Source organism: Lagopus muta, chromosome 9, assembly GCF_023343835.1.
Source record: "Lagopus muta isolate bLagMut1 chromosome 9, bLagMut1 primary, whole genome shotgun sequence".
Lineage (NCBI taxonomy): Eukaryota > Metazoa > Chordata > Aves > Galliformes > Phasianidae > Lagopus > Lagopus muta.
In genome coordinates this window covers 13,103,225-13,123,273 of record NC_064441.1, presented here as the reverse complement: position 1 = coordinate 13,123,273, position 20,049 = coordinate 13,103,225, and the positions used below count along the sequence as shown (strand labels likewise).

Genomic DNA, 20,049 nt, shown 5'->3' with positions numbered 1-20,049 from the left:
CTGAGTAGGAAAATTAATATCTTTCATAACTTATGGCCTAACAACTGTAAAGAAAATGAGAGGAATCTCACTTATGTCTCCCATCAAGTTTCCTTTAAAAATAACAATTCCAATTTTAATTATAGACTCCTTTCCCTGCTAATCCATCACACCACTCACGGATTAGTTCAGGGGTGAACAAGAAAGTATTGAAATATGTTAATTAAAAACACATTTATAAGTAAGCTTTTATAACCAGTGCAAAAAATGTATTATCTTGCAGTATTTATAAACTGTTTTTTTAATGCAAAATCCTCTGATTATGCGTGAAGCAAGAACTGTTCTTTCCAATAAACACCCTATTTTATCAATGACAACAGAATTGTAACTCACATGCTAGGTTCAGCTGTAACCATAGTAACTTCAAATAGAAAAGTGCTTCATGATTATCAATATGACCAAAGGTAAGGGAGTTTGTGTAGCTTAGAAATAGCTGTGCTTCAGCAAACCCTGTGAAGGCAAATCTCTCTTCTCAGCTTGAAATATCAAAAAAAGTGCTAATGATACATGAAATGTCTTTGGATTGGAAGGTCACTGCGCAGAATGTGTTAACAACAACAAACTGCCAAAGCTGTGCTTTCCAGTTATTTCTTTGGTGGTGAAGGCAGAAGTCAATTTTTTTGTTGATCTGTCAGCCTTCTGCAAATATCTATACTGAAGATCTTTAAATACTCACATATAGGATGCTTTATCTTTATTTCCTTCTTCCTTACAATTTCAGAACTTCTAACTGGTATATTTGCTTACTGTCCTGGTAGCAATATTCTTCATTTAACATGTAAGCATCTACCACCATTTTTACTATTACAAATAAGGAATTCAATAAAAAAAAAACTTCCCCCAAGTCAACGGATCTCTTTTAACAACTTTTGAGACTTAATTGCTATTCACAACCATGGGAAATTAAAAACGTTTTTGAAATGAGTTTATAATCCTGCCATTGAAAAAATTAAATTAAAAATCAGGTAGCATATCTGACAGGAATTTCTTATTTCATTCTAGTACTGTAATTCATTGTTTTACGTACTTTCATGACACCAACAACATTTTACCAGAAACTGCTCTTCATTAAAGCTACATATCATACATAAAATCATTAGACTGATTATTTTATAAGGACTAACAGGAGACCATGTTTTAATTGATCCTGGAGTTTCAGTGAGCTCTTTGTATGGTTTGAGATTAAAATTCACTATCAAATTCTACAACACAGAGAAATATTTTCTGCAATGTCTACCATTAAAGTAAGCAAAAATATTCATTCAAAATTCTATAAGACATGGGTCAGAAATTCACTGGTAAGATTACTTAAACAAGTAACAGCTTAGAATATTGTGAATAGATAACAGAAAAAGACTGAACATTCAGACAACTCTTGGACACACATACGGGCACTCTGTATAAGTGGAAGAATAATGAAAAGTAGCATTAATAGCTGATACAGTTAATAGTTACCAGTTACAGAGTTTATTAGCTGGGAAAAGTAGTTCTTGTTGCTACTTCTTCCTTGCAGTGAAAGAGTTTCTCTTTCTTTTTTTTTCTCTCATGACTATTCTAGATTATTCAGTGGTGATTTAATACTATTATAGTCAAAATCACTGTGTTTGTCTTACACATATCTCGTTATAAATCAACATTTTCATTTGGGGATCTAAATAGAGTTGGAATGGAAAATGGGGAAAAAAACTAAGCCAACTACACAACTCTATTCATAGTACAATCAAGAAATGTACTCAGTTGCTTTAAGCAACCTTCTATTCCAGAAGCAATTATTTGTCTTATGTTTAATTTGTGCTTTCAGTTTCTGTGTTCCTCTCTTGCTGTGAAGATGGGCTCCAATCATGGGCTGAATATTATTAAAATAGTTGGGTGGTTTTATAAGTGGCAGCATATTGGATGTTTCATTTAATTTGAGAATAACAATTTGAAGCAGCTTTTACAGCAGTGTTATAACAACAAATAAATTGTTTTACACGATATTTTTAAGCCATCAGAATGATAAATTACAAGCTGTCAAAGTCTTTTGTTAAATATTGAGGTTTCTTTTAATGAATGGAACAAATTTGTGGAACAGTGTTGCTTCTTATCGCTTCTTCTAATAACCATGAATTTGAAAGGTTTTTCATACATTTCTTAGAGAAGCTTGTCAGGAATAGTTAATGCTAACACAGCATGCCATGTGCGTCATAAAATGCCTTTTGTTCTATTTCCTTTAACTACTGAACTGGAAATTTTGCAAAAATCCAGTGTACCTTTCTATTCTCTTTAATTTGTCTCTCTTACACAGTATTCACAGAATCACAGAAATGTAGTGAATCTACCAAAGTAGCTTTCCTAGAGTAGGTTGCACAGGAAATTTTCAGGTGGATTTTGAATATCTCCAGAGAAGGAGACTCTGCAACCTCTCTGGGGAGCCTGTTCCAGTGGTCTGTCACTCTCACAGTAAATAATTTTATCCTCATGTTCATATAAAATTTAATGTGCTCCAGTTCTCACTCATTGCCCCTTGTCCTGTTGCTGCACATGACTGAAAAAACATCTGCCCCATCCACTTGACTTTCACTCTTTACATATTTATAAGCATTGATAAGATTCCCTCCCACACTTCAGGCTGAATAGTCTCAGGTCTCAGCCTTTCCTCATATGGCAGATGCTTCAGTCTCCTATCATTTTTGTAGCCCTCTGCTGGACTCTCTTCAGTAGTTCCCTGTCTGTCTTGAACTGAGGAGCCCTGAACTGGACACAGTATTGCAGACGCACTTGAATGCAGCCTCAGCAAATTTGCTGATGACCTACCAAGCTGAGTGGTGCAGTTGACACATTAGAAGGAAGGGATGACATGCAGAGGGACCTCAACAACCTCGAATGGTGGGCCCAAGTGAAGCTAATGAAGTCCAACATAGCAAAGTGGAAGGTTTTGCAATTGGGTCAGAGTAATCCCAGATACATATTGGTGGGAGTTGTGGATCCCAGATACATAAAAGGGTGGGAGAAGAACTCTTTGAAAGCAGCCCTGAGGAGAAGGACCTGGAGGTCCTGGTGGATGAAATATTGAACATGAACCAGCAGCATGCTGTTGCACCTTGGAAGGGCAATGGTATCTTGGACTCAATCAGAAAAGGGGTGGCCAGCAGGGTCAGGGAGGTGATTGTACTTCTCTGCTCTGCCCTTGTAAGGCCCCATCTGGAGTACTGTGTCCAGGTCTGGGGCCCCCAGTACGAGAAAGATGTGGAGCTGTTGGACAGGGTACTCACCAGGGCAGAGCAAAGGAGGAAGATCACCTCCTTTGCTCTGCTGTCCACATTCTTATTAACTCACCCCAAGACACCATTGGCCTTGGCCATAAGGGCACATTGCTGGCATATGGCTAATCTGTTGTCCACCAAGAAGCCTAAGTCCTTTTCTGTATTGTACAGAAGATATCAGAACGTTATCTTTTCACCTCCTTTTTCACTGTGTTTCCAGAAATGCAAAAAGCAATACTTTATTCTAGTGCCAGAGTACTGAGTATAAACTTATTCTGTGTAACTAAAACTTGCTAAGTCTATGAATAACTTTGAGGTCAGTTCTGCTTTAATTATTAAGGTGGATAGTAAGATCTCTAGAGTTCTCTTTGAATCTAAATGATTTTCTCATTTTAAAACTCCAAATTTCAGATTCAAATTTTGAATCTATTTCTCTCACACTTGGATGCTTACTGTAACTTTAGGCTTTAAATCTAACATCTGGAAGCTCATGTCAACATGTTGGCACCTATCTTCTCAGAATTGTATTTACCATGCAATACTGCATTCAAATTTTAAACTGATTCCTTATAAAAACATTTATACAGTGAGATCTGAAAGCTAGCTCCCTGTACCTTTAAACTGGGTTAGATCACACATTTTATAAATGATCTGGATGCAGGACTTGAATGCATACTAAGTCTGCAGATGATACTAAATTAGGAGGAGCTGTTGATTCACTTGGTGATTGAGAAGCCTTGTAGACAGATCTTGACAAATCTGGGCAATCACCAACTTTATAAAATTTAGCAAGACCAAGTGCCAGATTCTGCATCTGAGATGGGGCATCCCTGGATGCTTGCACAGAGTGGAGGATGAGATGTTAGAGAGCAACCCCATAGAAAAGGATCTGGGGGTTTTGATTGACAGCAAGTTGAATCTGAACCAGCACTGTGCCCTGGAGTCCAAAGGGCCAGCTGCACTCTGGAGTGTGCCAGGCCCAGCAATAGACAGACAGGTGTCTTGAGAACTTGAGAAAAACGTTATTTCAGTCACTTCAGCAACTGCATTTATAAGGTTTGCAAACTTAACATAGGTAAACCAGTTACTAAAACAATTTGCACTAGGGATCTTTGGAGGCACGCTGTCTTATGATGATCAGAATATCAGATATTTATCAACTAGAGGAATCAAAATCAAGAAGAACTTACAGTTCAAACATTTTGATAGCATATACAGACATCATTTTCTTATTTACTCTTCTGTGTTTTGAAAATAACTGTTACCTGGATCTGTGGCAGACATCAGCGATCCAAAAAATAAACAGTCAGTGAAGTGGAATTCCCATCCTTTTAACTGGCCAATGTGCACCATGGCCTTCACAAAACCATACATTATCAACCTGTCATAGGAAAGACAAGACAGTAGTGAAGACACAGTATATAACACTTCTGCTAGTTTCACAGCATTAAGCAGTTTCTTGTTCTCTTCAGCTTCCTTTAAATAACCGTACCATTTGAATAACAAACATAAACTACTGTCATAAAAATTCTATTTCCTATTAAACTATTCCAGCACCATATCAAGCTTTATAGACAGTTCAAGTGCAAAGACTTTTATGAATAATTGCCCTCTGCTGTTGGCAGAGGACAATACTTCAAGTTGTTTATTTTTCAGAAGGAAAGATAATGTAAGCCTAAAAAGACATTATCAAGACAGATTTGCCTAATGTTATAGAGCCTTTACACAAAGACAGTAATAATCAGCTGCGTGGTTTGTTCTAGCATTTTTAAGTTAATCATCTTCATTGCCATTAGCTTTTAATGCTGTATTCCACATTCCTGACGAGTTTTTAAATGAGGCAGACGTTTCACAGCTCACAGTGTTTCACAGTGAGGCAACAAAGTCACACTTCAAAATGCACTGCTAAATCTCCCATGGATTCACACAAAGTGTTATCAGTGGTTTGTATCATTCATTAATAATTTCAGAGATGTGCATTCTAAGAATAACATTGAAATATCTTTAACAATAAATTTACTTGTTGTTAAAAACTGTAGTATATATATATATTTAAATGTATATTTCTGATCTAGTTAATATGTAACTCACTCCAAAAGTAATGGCTCCTATTTATTTTCATGGAAACTACAACTGCTACAAGGAGTGCAATAACACTGTTTGAGAGAGCAAATTTTCAGCTACAAAAACCTAAAAAATAGGGAAACAGGTCATCATAGAATTCCCCAGTGGTCAGAAGTATTTTTGGACTGTTTGAGAAACTGCTGGAAAATCATTTAATAAGTTTGCCATAATACAATCTGTTTACTATTAGTGAATTTGATTTTACCTCATTGCACTTATCTATACTTATCAAAAGCTGAGCATGTAACATTATTAGTTTTTTACAGATTTACTTTTTAAATAAAAATGTTTTAGTTAATTTCCATTAGAAATCAGATCCTTTTCTCAACTTCATAGGGTAAAACTAAGAAAATATCCTCTTACATCACAGAAGTTACTCTGTATCTTGGAGTGCTCACACCAAGGTCAAGCTCTAACCCTGGGCATTCCAGCTAATTTTTTACTCAGAATGGTTTATTCAAAAATGCCAGCTTTGCTTTAACATTTTATTAGCTGATATTGTTCAGGTGATGCAGTCTAGTGTAGACAAATTCAAACAATAAAGCAATTTATCTATGACAAAAGCTAACAACAAATCTCTTTAGAGAAAGAATCCAGTGTGACTTTTCCACTACATTTTTAAAACTGGGATCTCATCTGGATATTTGAGCTTCCAACTATAGCAACATTAAACATCATAAAATGCTGCATGACATAACTGCTTTTAATGGAAATCCAAGGAGATAAGCATACACCAGTGACAAGCTTCAGCAAATCAAATTGCCTTAATAATCTTCAACAGTCCGTTTAGTATACATTTAAAATAAAAGCATTATTAAAGTATCAGTTATAAAGTTATAAATAAGGTGTTAGTACTCTTGAATTTTCACCAGAATGTTTCTTTCCCACTGGATTACATTCCCAGTCCACACCACACTGTTTATGAAGAGTAGGCTGTTGACACAGATCAAGTTATCAAACAATATAAAACAATACTTCTGTTTTTCCAGTTTCTATCTGTCAAATAATCTTTGTTACTAATCTATAATGCTGACTTTGTATCAGAACTGAGATCTCCAGGGCTCCATAAAGAAAATAGAAGACCAGCTGCAACTAACATAGCATATTTCCAATATAGCTTTGAAAATCTTGCCTTTAAAATATACTTGCAACATAATTCATATGCTTCTTAGATCATGTTTTTAATCTACTTCAATCTTGTAGATTCTTTGGGAAAGTGGATGCCCCTTCAAGTATGAGATCTTTCTCTCTGTGAGCAGTACTTTTCTGATAATAAACATTATAAAGTAAATGCATATAAGTTTCTGGATTTTGCATTTTTACTGTGAAATATGCACCATTTAGAACTCTCTATTAGTCACTTGAGATATCATTCCTCTTTTTTCCCATAGCAAAGAAGCATGTATAGTTCCATGGAACAAAATAATAAGCAACAGATCTAAGAGACTTAGACACAAGACTCTTATGTTGAGAATAGGAAACCTCAGAGCTGCTGCCTAGAACCCTTATTTTCATCAGTAAAGCTCCTTAACTCCTTACCAGTCTTTGAGGGGTGAAGAAGGTTTTCCAGCGCTGTGTAATGAAGGTACTGCTTGTTCAGAGATCTTTTTGCATTCCTGATCTCGTGAATGAACTGTCTTGCCACAGAAGTCGTTAGAGAGTTGCCAGGCACAAAGGTCAATGGTGAATGAAAAAGGGATAGCTCCACTTTGCAGTCCCCTTTTCCTCAGCTTTCTGATACATAAGGTGTGTGAGCCTCAGGTTCAAACTCCTGCTTCACCTGGTTAACCTTCATTTTCACTAGAAAGGGAGCCGAAGAGAGACTCCAGGTTCCTATTGCCTAAAAGCTGCTTCACCTTGCTTAGCATTAGCCATTATTCATTAAATTAGACAGCTGGGAAGTGTATGAATATGTAAGTTTGATTTAGTAACAGATGACCTTGGTGCTCATCTTATATAAGGGAAAATCTGAGCATGAGGCTACCACACATTGACGTCTAATTCTTTTCTCCACTATTCCTTTAGCTTTGTTTAGGTAATTTGAAGATGTGGATTTTGCTAGGTGACAAAGTGTCTCAATCCATATCTGTTTTGGATCTAGAAATATATTAAAGGAACAATGTACAATCATTATTTAGCAGGGAATTTATTTTGGGTTGCCTTCCCCTCTTATCGTGAATAAATATGCAAACTCATCAAATTCCTTGTATGACCTGATTAGAAAAATATTTTAGAAAAAAAAGGTCTGTAAACTGAATAGTAATGAATGGTCGCTGAAGACTTCTCAGACTCAGTGGTGGCTCACTGCTGCAAACAACACTTGTGGATAACTGATTTGGTCAATGATTTGGAACATTAATAAAGAAATACAATAGAAGAAAAAAACTCAGCTGTACTGTGGGAGACCTGACACTTTCTGCACCCAACATAATATTATTTGAAAGCATGGGGAGTATCACATCAAGCCAGAACATGTATTTTTTGGCATTTAATAGAAAAGGGGAAAAACAGAAATGTGAATGAAACACAGGAGAATTTAGAATTTTCCAAATTATGCAAGACTGGCAAGTACAAAGTGCCTCAGCTCTAAAATATGCTACACACAATGTTGTCATTGCACAGAAGAGGAAACACCACATAAATATTTGACTTGAAGTCAGAATCATTTTCTGGGAAACTGAGCTTTCATTACAAGTATTTCTGGTGTTTCTTGTTCTGGCATTTCTTGTTTCTGAATAAACAAGTAGACCACATGAAATCTCGGTAGAACACAAAATAAACTTCAGACTTAAAAAAAATAATCAAAGTAAATAACAGTTACTGAAGAGCCAGAACAACAATTCTTGCAGTTCTAAGCATCTGGCCTGCATTAAAGCTTACCTGTGTGAATAAGGGGGAAAAAATATGTTTGTTAGAGGTCCAGTTGATTGGGTTCTTTTGTTTGTTTGTTTTGCTTTGCTTTGTTTTTTAACTGCCAGAGTTCAGTTGCTACAAATCTTTTTTTGCTGTTCCTTCAAGAATGAAGTATGTAGAGAGCATTGGATGTCTGGGTAATCCTGGATGTTTAGAGAGAGCTTATGAATACAGCTGCTCTCAAGGAAGTCTAGTCTGGGACTGGGACATTCTAGACCAGCTGCTGTTTAAATGTAGAGGAAGGAAAGAGCCCTCTCCTAAGGAGAAACTATTTAAATGCTCAGGAAAAGCTGCACGTAACTATTTGTTTGCAAGATTTTCCTTCAGCAACAGCTGGTTTTAAGAAATCATGTGAAAAGAGATACTGAAATTGCTTTGGGGGTTTTGGGCAAGCTCTGAAAGTTCTGAATATTAAAACATCTGCCCAAAACACAGTTAGTAAATAAGAAATTATTTGTAGTTTTACAGTAAAAGCCAGCAGGGTGTGTTTGATGTAGAATTGAAGGAGGCTATAGGAAAGATTTAAAGCTGTCAGCAATTTTAACAGAAGCGTTGTGAATAGCCACAAATGGGGTCAGATTACATCAGGGAAGGCATGAGAAAAAGATACTGGAGTCATCAAGACAGGAAAGATGTGCGCCTGGCAAGAGTTTAGCTGCATGAGTGGACAAGAAAGGCTATATAAGAAACATGTCAATAAGCAGCATACCTAATAACTAAACACTTAACAAAAGGTTTTACCATGCCTAAATGCAGCTGGCAAATAGCAGCAAGTTACCAGCATATCTGGATATGCAAAACCGCTGGATATGGGGTCCAAAAACACTGTGGAGAGGGGCAACGTATGCATGAACAGCAAGCAAAGGAGAGAACAATGTGACAACAACAGGCAGAGATTGCCAATGATAGAAGAACCTTGTCACACCCCTAGTTTTATCCATTTTGATCTTCTAAGAGCAAATAAATTGTTTCCATCTTAAGTTTCTATCTTCATTTAGAAAGCACAAAAGCAATGGTTGCTAGTTCAGGTGAAAACCTTCTGCAGAATCACTGTCAAACATCTGACGTTGTGGTAAAAGCAATTCACCCATACTAGTCTCAGGTACATACAGAACAGGCTGAAATAGCAGAATCACAAAGATCCAAATGAAGAAAGACGGGAAAAAGCAGGAGCAACTACCAAATATGGTCCCACGATGCAGCAGATGATTCATACAACATAAGCACACAAAGAAAATCAGTATTCTGCTTGCTCGTATTTCCAGAGATGGACTCTGAGAAGCAGTGCTGTCGCTGAACTTTGACCCAGCCTGCTATGCAAAAGTATAGGTTTGTTTTCTTTGTACAAGGTAGCTTAGGTACGTGTGAGGTGAGACAAATACAAGCTGAAATAAATCCCACAAATTGCTCATAGTAAAAATGTGCCTGAACACCGCAGTGAGGAGAGAAAACCTGCGCTGAGCCTTGATTTCTGACCAAATCCTCAGCTGCAGAAAGTGGCATCACAGTGCCTGCCCCTCTGCATTACAGCAAACAAAGAAGTATGGCTATACATACAGACTGTTGGGTTGGTTTACAGAATGTTTCTTCTTTAATAAGAAACTGTATCTTCATATGCAAGCTATGGGGAAAACCTATTAGTTCCACAAGATTCTATTCTCAATTTAAAGCTGCAGGGAACATAATTAGAATGTAACAGAAGCCATTAAATGAAGGTGCACAATATACATGCCATATCCTCAATACAGATAGATCCATCTGCCTGATGACTTTATCAGCAGTTGTCTTTTTTTTTTTTTTTCAGTTTTGTTATTTATTGCAGCATCCCTGCTGAATATCACTACTAGAAGTTTTTATTTTGTTAAAGGTTTTAAAAGCCTAATTCTAGATTTAAAATGTGTGTGCAGTTGTGCTATGTAGTACGACTGCGATTTGTAATTTAAATCTTTCTTGCCAAGTATGTTTTCTAATCTGCAGAGAATTTTTCATCTCATATTTTATCTCCCCAAAGAACCTTACTTCTAGATATGATTAGCTTGTAGCTCGAAGCCAGTTGAACATAGCTACAGATTGTAATCGTGCAAGCGAAAGATGAATAAAAACCTGAGGAGTGGCATTTCTTTCTTTTCACAATGAATAGCAGTATGAATAACCCAATAATACAAAAGAAGAGAGCAAAGATTTTATTCCTGGTTGTGTATGAAGTAAGATAGTGATTGACTGATTGATATTGCAACTGCAATGAAAAGAGTCAGAATTTAAAATGTATACAGTGACATATAAATAGTAGAGATGAAAAAGAAATATCCATTTCTTTAATCTGCTCATTCTATTTCTTCCTATAGCTTTTTCTGTACAGCGGAATTTTTCTCACCATTGTTTTGGCAACAGTGATTCATTGTTTCAAAATGCATTATGCACCCACATATTCTTCCTTTTGTCATCTTCTAAATCAGTTTTGTCACTAGAAAAGTTATTACATGACCTTTTCTTCAATAAATCATCTGCTAACTAATCAAGGCAAGAGAAAACCTCACTGAAGCATCTCACGTAGCTGTAAACCAACAGTAAATTTACCTTGAAGTATTCTGTATAAATCTCACAGGTAGGATTGGAAAAACAGAAGAGAAATGGGCTTTACAAATCCTCTGCATACCTAGTTACCTGAGGCACAGTGATGGCTCCGCTGATGAGCATCATTACTATTTAGTATCTATAGACCTGAGAGAAACTGTTCGAATGAGCACAGCTGTGCTCCTGACTAGGCTTTAGGTGGTGTCAGAAAAGCTTTTGCTTAGCGATATCTAACATGCAAGTCTTCCAATAGTCACTGATCATCCCCTATTTTCTCCTTAAATCAGAAGTTTTGATAGGAAGGCCTAGTGGAGAGAAATGCACACCTCAGAGATAGGATTTAGGTGGGTGGGAGTAAGAAGGGTTGTATTGCAGTAATATTTATCTTAGGTTTTAACACCTCTTTATTGGTATAGGACCAAAGAGAGAGACTGTCCTTTCTTATGCTAGTACTGGGAGAGATCAACTGAAGCACATGCACACATGTCCAATCACGGGCTGCAACAAGGGGCACACATGCAAGAGGAGAGCTGCATGTATCAGCAGCCTCCCTGGTAGCTAACTTAAAGGTGACAGTGGGTGCATGTGCACCCACTGCTGATGTGTCCCCAGTCACAGGCTGTGCCTTTGGAAGCTGAAATGAAGCCAGAGCTTACCTGGAATTTAGAAAAGGCCCAACCGAATTAGTGTTTGATGCTTTAGCCTGGCCTGAATGAGAGTGCAGAATGCCTGAAGGATCAAAAAGCCTGAATGCGAGCCTTAGCTTACAACGCTCTCCTATAGAGTCTTTCTCAAGAAAGTTAAGAATTGCTACAATTCAATATTTTCATTTGTCTTCTGTAATATGGACCACGGAAAATGTCTGTTGTAATACAAAGATGTGTTTAATTTAAAGGTGCAATTGCAGATTTTGCAGATAATACTAACAAGGTGGCAAAAGTAAGTCAAGATGAATGACACACACCTCATTTTGACATTACTAAATTGTCCACAAACATATTTTACCAGGCTAAATCAGTCTACTTACAAATGTTCAATTATGTCACGGTCTGTCAGTTAATCTAGCTGAGAATTAACTAGAAAAATGGAACAACCTTTATATTTTTCTTACAAAATCATTTATTAAATTTTTTTAAAGTAGTTTCTTAAATCATGATATCTCCAGGCTGAATATTTTTTGCTTTGCTTTACCATGTGCTGCTTGTATTTTAACTTCATGATCTACTAACTCATTCTTTGCAGTGATTTCCAAGTGAGATGTTTGCCTTAGTGAGTTGAAAAGTCAGTTGAGGTCACTGAATGTAGCTGGAAACTGTCTATAAACAGGTTTCCAATTTGCTCTTTTGTTTGTTTAAAAGCTCCCCACAAAGTTCACTCTTTTCCAGATTGGATTGCAAATAGTCCTTTCTTTACTATAGTTACACAGTGTTTTGCATTAAAGTCATACCAGCCAATCCACCACAGTTTACAACTGCACAATATTATTTAATGCTTTTTAAATATTCTTTTAATGAGTATAGCACAACTCCAGGATCCCTCTGCTCCTGAGCTCCATTTAAATCAGAGCCATTAAACCTGAATGTCTTTGCAATGAAAAAGCTGCGCTCGTCTTTGAGTGATGGCTACAATCTCATAATTACTTGGGTAAATGAGCCGTGAAACACTGTCAGCTGTACTGCATCCAATATATACTACTGCTGAATATTTTATTGCACCACAAAGATTTAAACATTACATCAAGATTTACTTAACTCAATGTTATTTATTAAGAAAGCTTATAATACATACTGGATAACTGAGAACATCACATGCATATTTTGAGAGAGGTATTATCGTGAAAGTAAGAATAAAAACAAATGTAAATGAGAGGTAAGATTTTCCAGAAACCATATTGGTAAATGATTTTAGAAAACCATAATGAGCTGTTATGAAAATGCTGATTAAATTTTGAGAAAAATATTAACAACACTAAGAGAAGGACTGACAAAATCCAGTTTGCAGAAGAGATAATAAAGGCATATTGATAGGGTATTCCCTATACGAATTGAAAACATCATAATTTAATGATGACTACAGAGCAAATAACACATAATGAACAGAAAGTAAGAGTGTTAGGTAAATGAGATTCACTACTGATTTGTCTGATTCATTTGGACAGCAGTGATTTAGTTCACCAATTAGTTATTTCAGTATCATTATTATAGCAGCCATAGAATGAAAATCTCTCTCTACACCAGAAGATATTGATAGCATAAAGAATATAGCTTGGTCAAAACATTCAAGAGATTTCCTAAGTTCAAGAAAACCTCTTATAGACAATCAGAAAAGTACTTTCTTTAAAAGAAGTTTCTTTCTGATCCACAGATGAGTGGGTGCTTTGTATTCTGAAATGTGAAGACTTCTAATCCCATTTCATTATCAATATAAATGTCTCATTTTATTAAAGACTCTGCTAAATCCATGGCTTTAGCAATGTCTGATAGCAGTAAGTATCACAGATTAGCTATGGACTAAGAACAAAACTTTGTATCTGTTTTCTTCACCTCTGATCAGCTCCAAATGTCCTATCATTATTATACTGACAGAGGAATTAAATGAGGATCATTTTGCCTTTTCTTTTTTACCTCAAAAACATTCCTTCTGTCAAAAAACTTTTAATTGAGATTTCTTCAGAACTCCATGTAACAGCAAAATCCTACTTTCAGAAATACGTTTCAAGACAACTAAGAATGTCAGCAGAAAGATCTGATGAGGGAAAGTCTTCAAAACTGATGGAGCTCAATGATTCCATAATTAAAAGGAATTAAAAAAAACAATTCAGCAGAAATTCTGAGGAAAGTATTTAAAGTCAAGAGGTTGAGAATCAACATTTTTCACTTACTCTCCAAGTACTGAAACACTGCTAAAATGCTACCAGTCTGCGCAGAAGGCAGACATGTTCCTGTTTACTACTCGCTCTGAACTGATTCATGAGTAAATTAGCTGCTATCCTAAAAATTCAGACCGCAAATCAACAGGAATTCTGAAACAGCCATATTTTTGGCCCACATTTGAAGAATACTACATTTAAAATACAAAAATATTTTGATTTAGTATTTCAGCATACAATGATCTTATGTTTGCAGGGACCAGTTACAATAGGTTCTCACTGGACCACCTCATATTCCCTTTAAATTCATTTGTATTGCCATCAAAGATAATTAATGATCATTTCCTGATTTCAGTATAATGTAAATTACATTATAGAGTAACCTGTTGTAGAACAGGACATTAAATGAACAAAGAAATATGTTTGAAACTGTTTTAGCATTTTTATTGGACTAGCACAGTCAAATAGCAATAAAAGTGCTGAAGTACAAGAAAAGAACTCATGTGCAGATTATGTGCAGATTGTTGGGTATTCTAGATGAACACTTCATTTACAGTGCAGTTTTCAAATGTAAAATACACTTTTAGATAAAACAAATGGATGCTTTTAGCACAGACAGGAACCTTGCTAAGTTTTGAGAGTTTTCAGGTATTTATCTACCTGTGCTTGGTTCAGTGTCTCATACAAAAAGGAAGGGACATATGAATATCATCTTTGACTTTCATGTTTCCAAGTTAGGGTTATTTCTTTTATAATTGAAACCCAACATTAAATATCTAAAAGTCTGACAAGCTCTGTTAAGTGTGCAGACACAAAAAGAAACCCATCCGTCCAGACGGGATTTACTTTTCAAACCAAATGAAAAACTGAAACTGTAGAGAGGCAAGAAAAGACTTTGTTTGGGTAATTGATGTTTGCTCATGTTTGCACTTCATTTAGGCTACATTCTGCTCCTGTTCCAAGACATTCACATTTTAAATTGGTACTTGATGTGATGCTGACTTCTCTATGGCTATTTCATGCTCTCAATGTGCTCTGTACCAACACCTTTCCACATATGAATCAAACCCCTTCTGTCTGGATTAGGTGATAAGAGATACAGATCAAATTCAAAATTAGAAGAAGTTTATGGCCAAAGATTCCTCCCTGCCTCCCTCCATCCCCCCCTCCCTCCCTCCCTCCTTCCCTCCCTTCCTCCCTTCCTCCCTTCCTTTCTCCATCCCTCCCTTCCTTCCTCCCTTCCTTCCTTCCTTCCTTCCTTCCTTCCTTCCTTCCTTTTTCTTTTCCAATTCTGTTCCTGTGCCACTGGGAGGGGAGAAGTGAGCTAAAGGCTGTGCTGAGTTCAGCTGCTTGCCCAGTTTAACCACATTAAGCTTGCCATGGAAGAGCTCATTGTGCATTCACAAGTAGATTGTGATTATTTCTAGTGAAACTCAATGCTTTGCAGATGCTGGACTTGTCCAGCCATAGCTTAGGGACTGCCAGGAAATGTGGTTAGTTATTGCTAGTAAATGTCAGTGGGTGGAAATTATTGCCTATTCATTTTGGTTTGTAGAATATAAACCTGTAAGATCCTGTAGGATACATGAATGAACCTTTACAATAAATCTACTTCACTCCCTCTCCAGTTTCTCATTTTCTTTCCCGTGAAGGCAGAATAAACTTGTAAATAATTGTGCTTTATTTTACTAGTACTGAAATCTGAATAAGAAGACTTAAACAGGCACAACAGTCAGCTGTACAAAAGACAGTTTTCCAACAGAATATCTGAGCAGTTTATCGAAGCAATATCTTTAGGACAAACTGACTGGATGCGTCTCATGAGGGACGCACTACTTCCACTGTAGGGTATTCATAATGATTGTGAGTCTTGTTTAACTAACAAATAAACTTCACCATTCTACAGGATGAGGTTTGACAGTCTTTAAAATCTATAGCAACTCCTGTAGCTTTTAGTAGAAATGATTAAGTAGAAAATTGCCTTAAATGTTTCCTGGGTGAGGCAAATGAATGATAATTAAGCTGATTAAATGGAAATGCTGTTGTGAGATATTGGCTGCTTTCACATAGAAAATGCACTTTGTAAATATATGAAGAATAAATGGGTCTGATGAGAAAAGTTTGAGTTATTTGTATAAAATATTTTGACTTTGGGACAGCTCTAACACAGCCACAGTGGATTACATTGGAAGTAGTACCTTAATGTAAAACCATCACACCAGGAGACAGAATTTTTGCGTAACCCACATGAAATATCAAGTTAGATGAGATTAGTGAGATGAATATGGCAAGCATATGGCATTCACTGAAAATAACACCAAAAATCAGATGTGTATCCTTTTTTCACTTGCTGAGACTGAATGTCACTAGAAGCCGATTCCTGTCCATGTAAATGCAAAGTAACTTCATGAATAACATGGGATTTTTACTGCTATTCACTAGGCATGACTGTGTCCCAGACTCCTCTCTCAACATGATTTTTAAATATTTTACTGATTTTTGAGTACTTAGAGAGCTGAGAGTCTCCCTTTCTCCTCTAGGTAAGAACAATTCCATAAGATGAATCATAAACATTTTGCATATCAGCAAACCAAACCCCTGTGATACAATTATTTACAAGACACAGCGCTTACAAAAAAATTAATTAATGAAGAGTAAAACAGATGAAAGTGAACTCTACTTCCCCTGTGAGAGCAAGCTGCTTACTTCATTGGAAACTGCACTATTTTTTTCCCCATTAAGTCTATAACTGATGGGCTGCATGACATTTTCCCTTTACCTGGCATATTAGGGCTCCTGCAGTTGGACTAAGGGCTGTAAAGGAGCAAGCAGAGCTGTGACTCAGGTATAATGAATGATCTGTCCTCACCTGTACAATGCCCATCGCTCACATGAGCAGTTTGACAGTGTGCCGATTCTGTACAGCTCTGGCCACCTCATTTTCACACAGTTACCTTAAACTTAGCCAAGTTAAAGCACTTATGTTCTGGATGACAAGAAAAAGGATATCAGATACAAAAACTGTATGCTAAACTTCAACTGACCTTAAGCTTCCAGATTTGTGAAGAAAGCATAATGCTACCAACTAGGAGAAGACTAAGTGCAACTTACTCAGATTCAGGTTAAATTAATAACTGCTCCTCACTGACACTGTGCTGCTGCGTTTGCATCAGAACACAGCAGACACTCCACAGTGCTTACGGAGTGCTTACCATTCCTATAGCACCGTGTGGAGCAGGGAATGAGAAACAAAGCCTGCCATCAAAACTGCAGGAGAAGGCTGGGTGAGAAATATACAATGTAATTATTATGGCTTAGGCTGATAAGGACACTGGGGCAAATGCCACTATTCCTGCAAAAGTGTGCCAAGGGATTTGTATAATGCATTATTCAGGACATCAAGCAGCTTTACAGTTCTTCTAGAAGCACAGATAGCTTTGCAGGCTATGCTATGCAGTATCTATTAAAGGTGAAAGGAGTAGTTACTGAAGCACTAACATTGCTGCATGAAATACAGTTTCATACACATCTGCTCCAAAAATTCACACCACAGCCACTGATGTGGGCCAGGACATGGGTGGAGTAAAACATCTATGTGGTAATGCACTGCAATCAGACTTGACAACAGGCAGGAAAATATTTTTCCAGCAATAGGACTGATTAGACATTCACAGCTAGAACTGCAGAGCTGTAGAAATGCAAATAGATTTGTTCCCCATAATGGCAGCAATTACAGCTTTGCTTCATCCTATAGATGGATCAAAGAGAAAAGAACTGACATTTCTGCACACTAGGATTGTTCTTTCATTATTTCTATGCTCCCAGGTTTTATATATACTGGACAAAGCACCCATGAATATACTGCAGTGTAGCCTTTTAGGGAGGGAATAATGAGCTATAATATATGGTCTAATAGCTCTTTTCTTGCTCTAATTTCTCTGCCTCCATGTTCATTTTATGACTTTAGAGATCAGAGAAAAAAGATTACATTCCTAAATGAGCCAGACTGAACATTCCCTTCTTGGGAGGACACTGATATTACATCACTGAACACTGCCTACTAAAAACTATGGTAACTTTTGTTCTTGATATTGTTATACAGCAGCTGTAGTCAAATTTTTTTACGCACTAAGACCATTTTACAGAGCATCTGTTTAGATTTCATTGTAAACTGTAAGTTGCAGAAATCCTTTTTTTTTTTTTTTTTTTTTTTTTTTTTTTTTTTTGTCTTGTAAATCTCATATGGACAATGGATTTCTGAGAATGTTTGCCAGTAGCAGCGTTTTCCATAGGCTGAGCAACAGTGCATAAAATACTGCTCCTATCATACTGGAGAACTCTTTCCTAAAGCAGACAGGACCTCTGAACTTCTACAGACAGGCAGATTTTTTGAAACTATTCAGAAAAGTGGGAAGTACTTCAGAAATAAAGAAACATAAGCTGTTCTAGGTTGCCTGGTGGCATAGTTCCACATCATTAAGTTAGCAAGTAATTTTGGAATTTATAGATAAAACTTTATAAAGTGCCCTTAAGATCTCTGCTTCCTACAGTCCTTTCTATGCTCACTTAAGTATTGGTTTTGTTGTTGTTATTTTATTTATTTTTATTTTTAATGACACCATTAAATGAGTATACAGTAAAAACCAAGCAGAATATGAAAGACAAGACAGAAGAGCACAGCAGAACTGTCTGCAGTTAAGTACTGATGATAAGAGTTTGGAGAATAAATTTTGATCCTCTCTGATAGATGAAGAAGCCTCAAGACTGGAAATGAATGTTAAATACCACCCAGCCTCATGCAACCTCATCAGGGCACATCCAGGGCAGCATCAGCAGCTCTGGCCACTTTCCAGAGTCTGCGTATGAACTGCACTTTGCCACCCCCTGCTGTCCAAACCCTAACCAAGCAGCAGTCACTTTGTCCAGTTAAAACCCTGTTCAAAGCAAACGATGTTTCCTGGGCACAGAAATAAAACAGTGGGTATACCTGTCTTGCAGCGTCATTTTGCTTCACAAAACCTTACACGTGCTTGGCTCTGGGATGTTCCCAGCTCCCAGTACAAACCCAGAAAAGGAGTTGTAAGTATAACTTCAGTACGTTTTGTTTGCCACTTCTCTGGAAACTTTTCACCTGACTGCATTTGGGATGGGACTCAGCCTCAAAAGGATGGGCAGGGTTCTGCATAGAAGCCTCTGGCCCACTGTTGCTATCATACAACACCTGGCTTTGACTTAGCCTAAGGAGTCCCTGTGGGATGGATTTTTCCCAACTTTTCCTGCTCTTCCTCACCCTCTTGCAACTCCAGCATAAAGAATAGCCTTGTTTGTTCTAGAATTTGTACCTGCTTCTGCTGATTGACAATGTTTTCAAACTCAAAGTAATTTTAAGGAGTGTTAGAACTTCCAAAGGATAAAAATACATACCCAAAAGCTTCATTTATATTCACTGAAATTTGAATCTATTTGGTGGCATAGAAAGCTGAGCTGTCTGCAACACCTTAGCAGAAGAAAAAACAGAGATGAAAGGAGAAATCATGGCACTAAGGATTTTACATTTCCTCTGCACTTTGATGTTCAGCTTTCACTCCACTCCTCACCCGAAGCAAGCTAACACCATGGTGTGTGACTACATGCTTCTAAGTGGTAGAATCTGCCTCCAGGCACCCTTTATAGTCTTCCTTGCTACACTTGAAAAATCGTTGGCCTCCCCAGCATCTGTTTGAGTGACAACAACTAATGCTAAAGAAAGAGAAAGGGCATCCTAAAGGCAATTTTGTCAACTAAAAATCATACATGAGGCTTTTTATATTGTCTGTGAAGAGAAAATTAAAAATAAGTCATAAAAATATAATGATCGAAGAGATCAAAGAAGGAAGAAAAAGAGGGGAAAGTAACTCTGACACACTTTAAAGGCAGAAACCCCTGCAGAAAAGGAGGTATGAAGGCACAAATGTATCTGCATGGCATCCTGGCACCACACTGTTAAAACTTCCCTTAAGACAGCAGCTTACATAGCACTGCTACAGAAAAAAAAGACAGCATTCCTGCAGGGATATTGGCTGAATAACATGGCAGTGTTTCTATGTTAAAAAAAAAAGCAGCAAAAGATAAAAAATAAATCCTCAAATAAGATCTTCATTAAATGACATAGGGTTTTGGTTTTTTTTTTTTTGGATTGTGCAGCTTTTAGTTTACATTTGGATCACGCTTTCCAGCTCTTCACAATGGAGCATCAACAACTGAATAGCATATGAGGTTTCTGAATAATAAAAATATCCTATGGTG

The 20,049-nt window shown here is 36.9% G+C and overlaps 1 protein-coding gene across 1 annotated transcript in view; it reads right to left on the bottom strand.

Moving 5' to 3' along the window:
• Window positions 1–20,049, bottom strand: part of SLC9A9 (solute carrier family 9 member A9) — a 180,378-nt gene that overhangs the window by 139,973 nt on the left and 20,356 nt on the right. Inside the window, exon 5 of the mRNA XM_048954553.1 lies at window positions 4,550–4,665. Within this exon, the coding sequence (XP_048810510.1) occupies window positions 4,550–4,665 (116 nt within the window). The remainder of the gene's footprint in view (window positions 1–4,549; window positions 4,666–20,049) is intronic.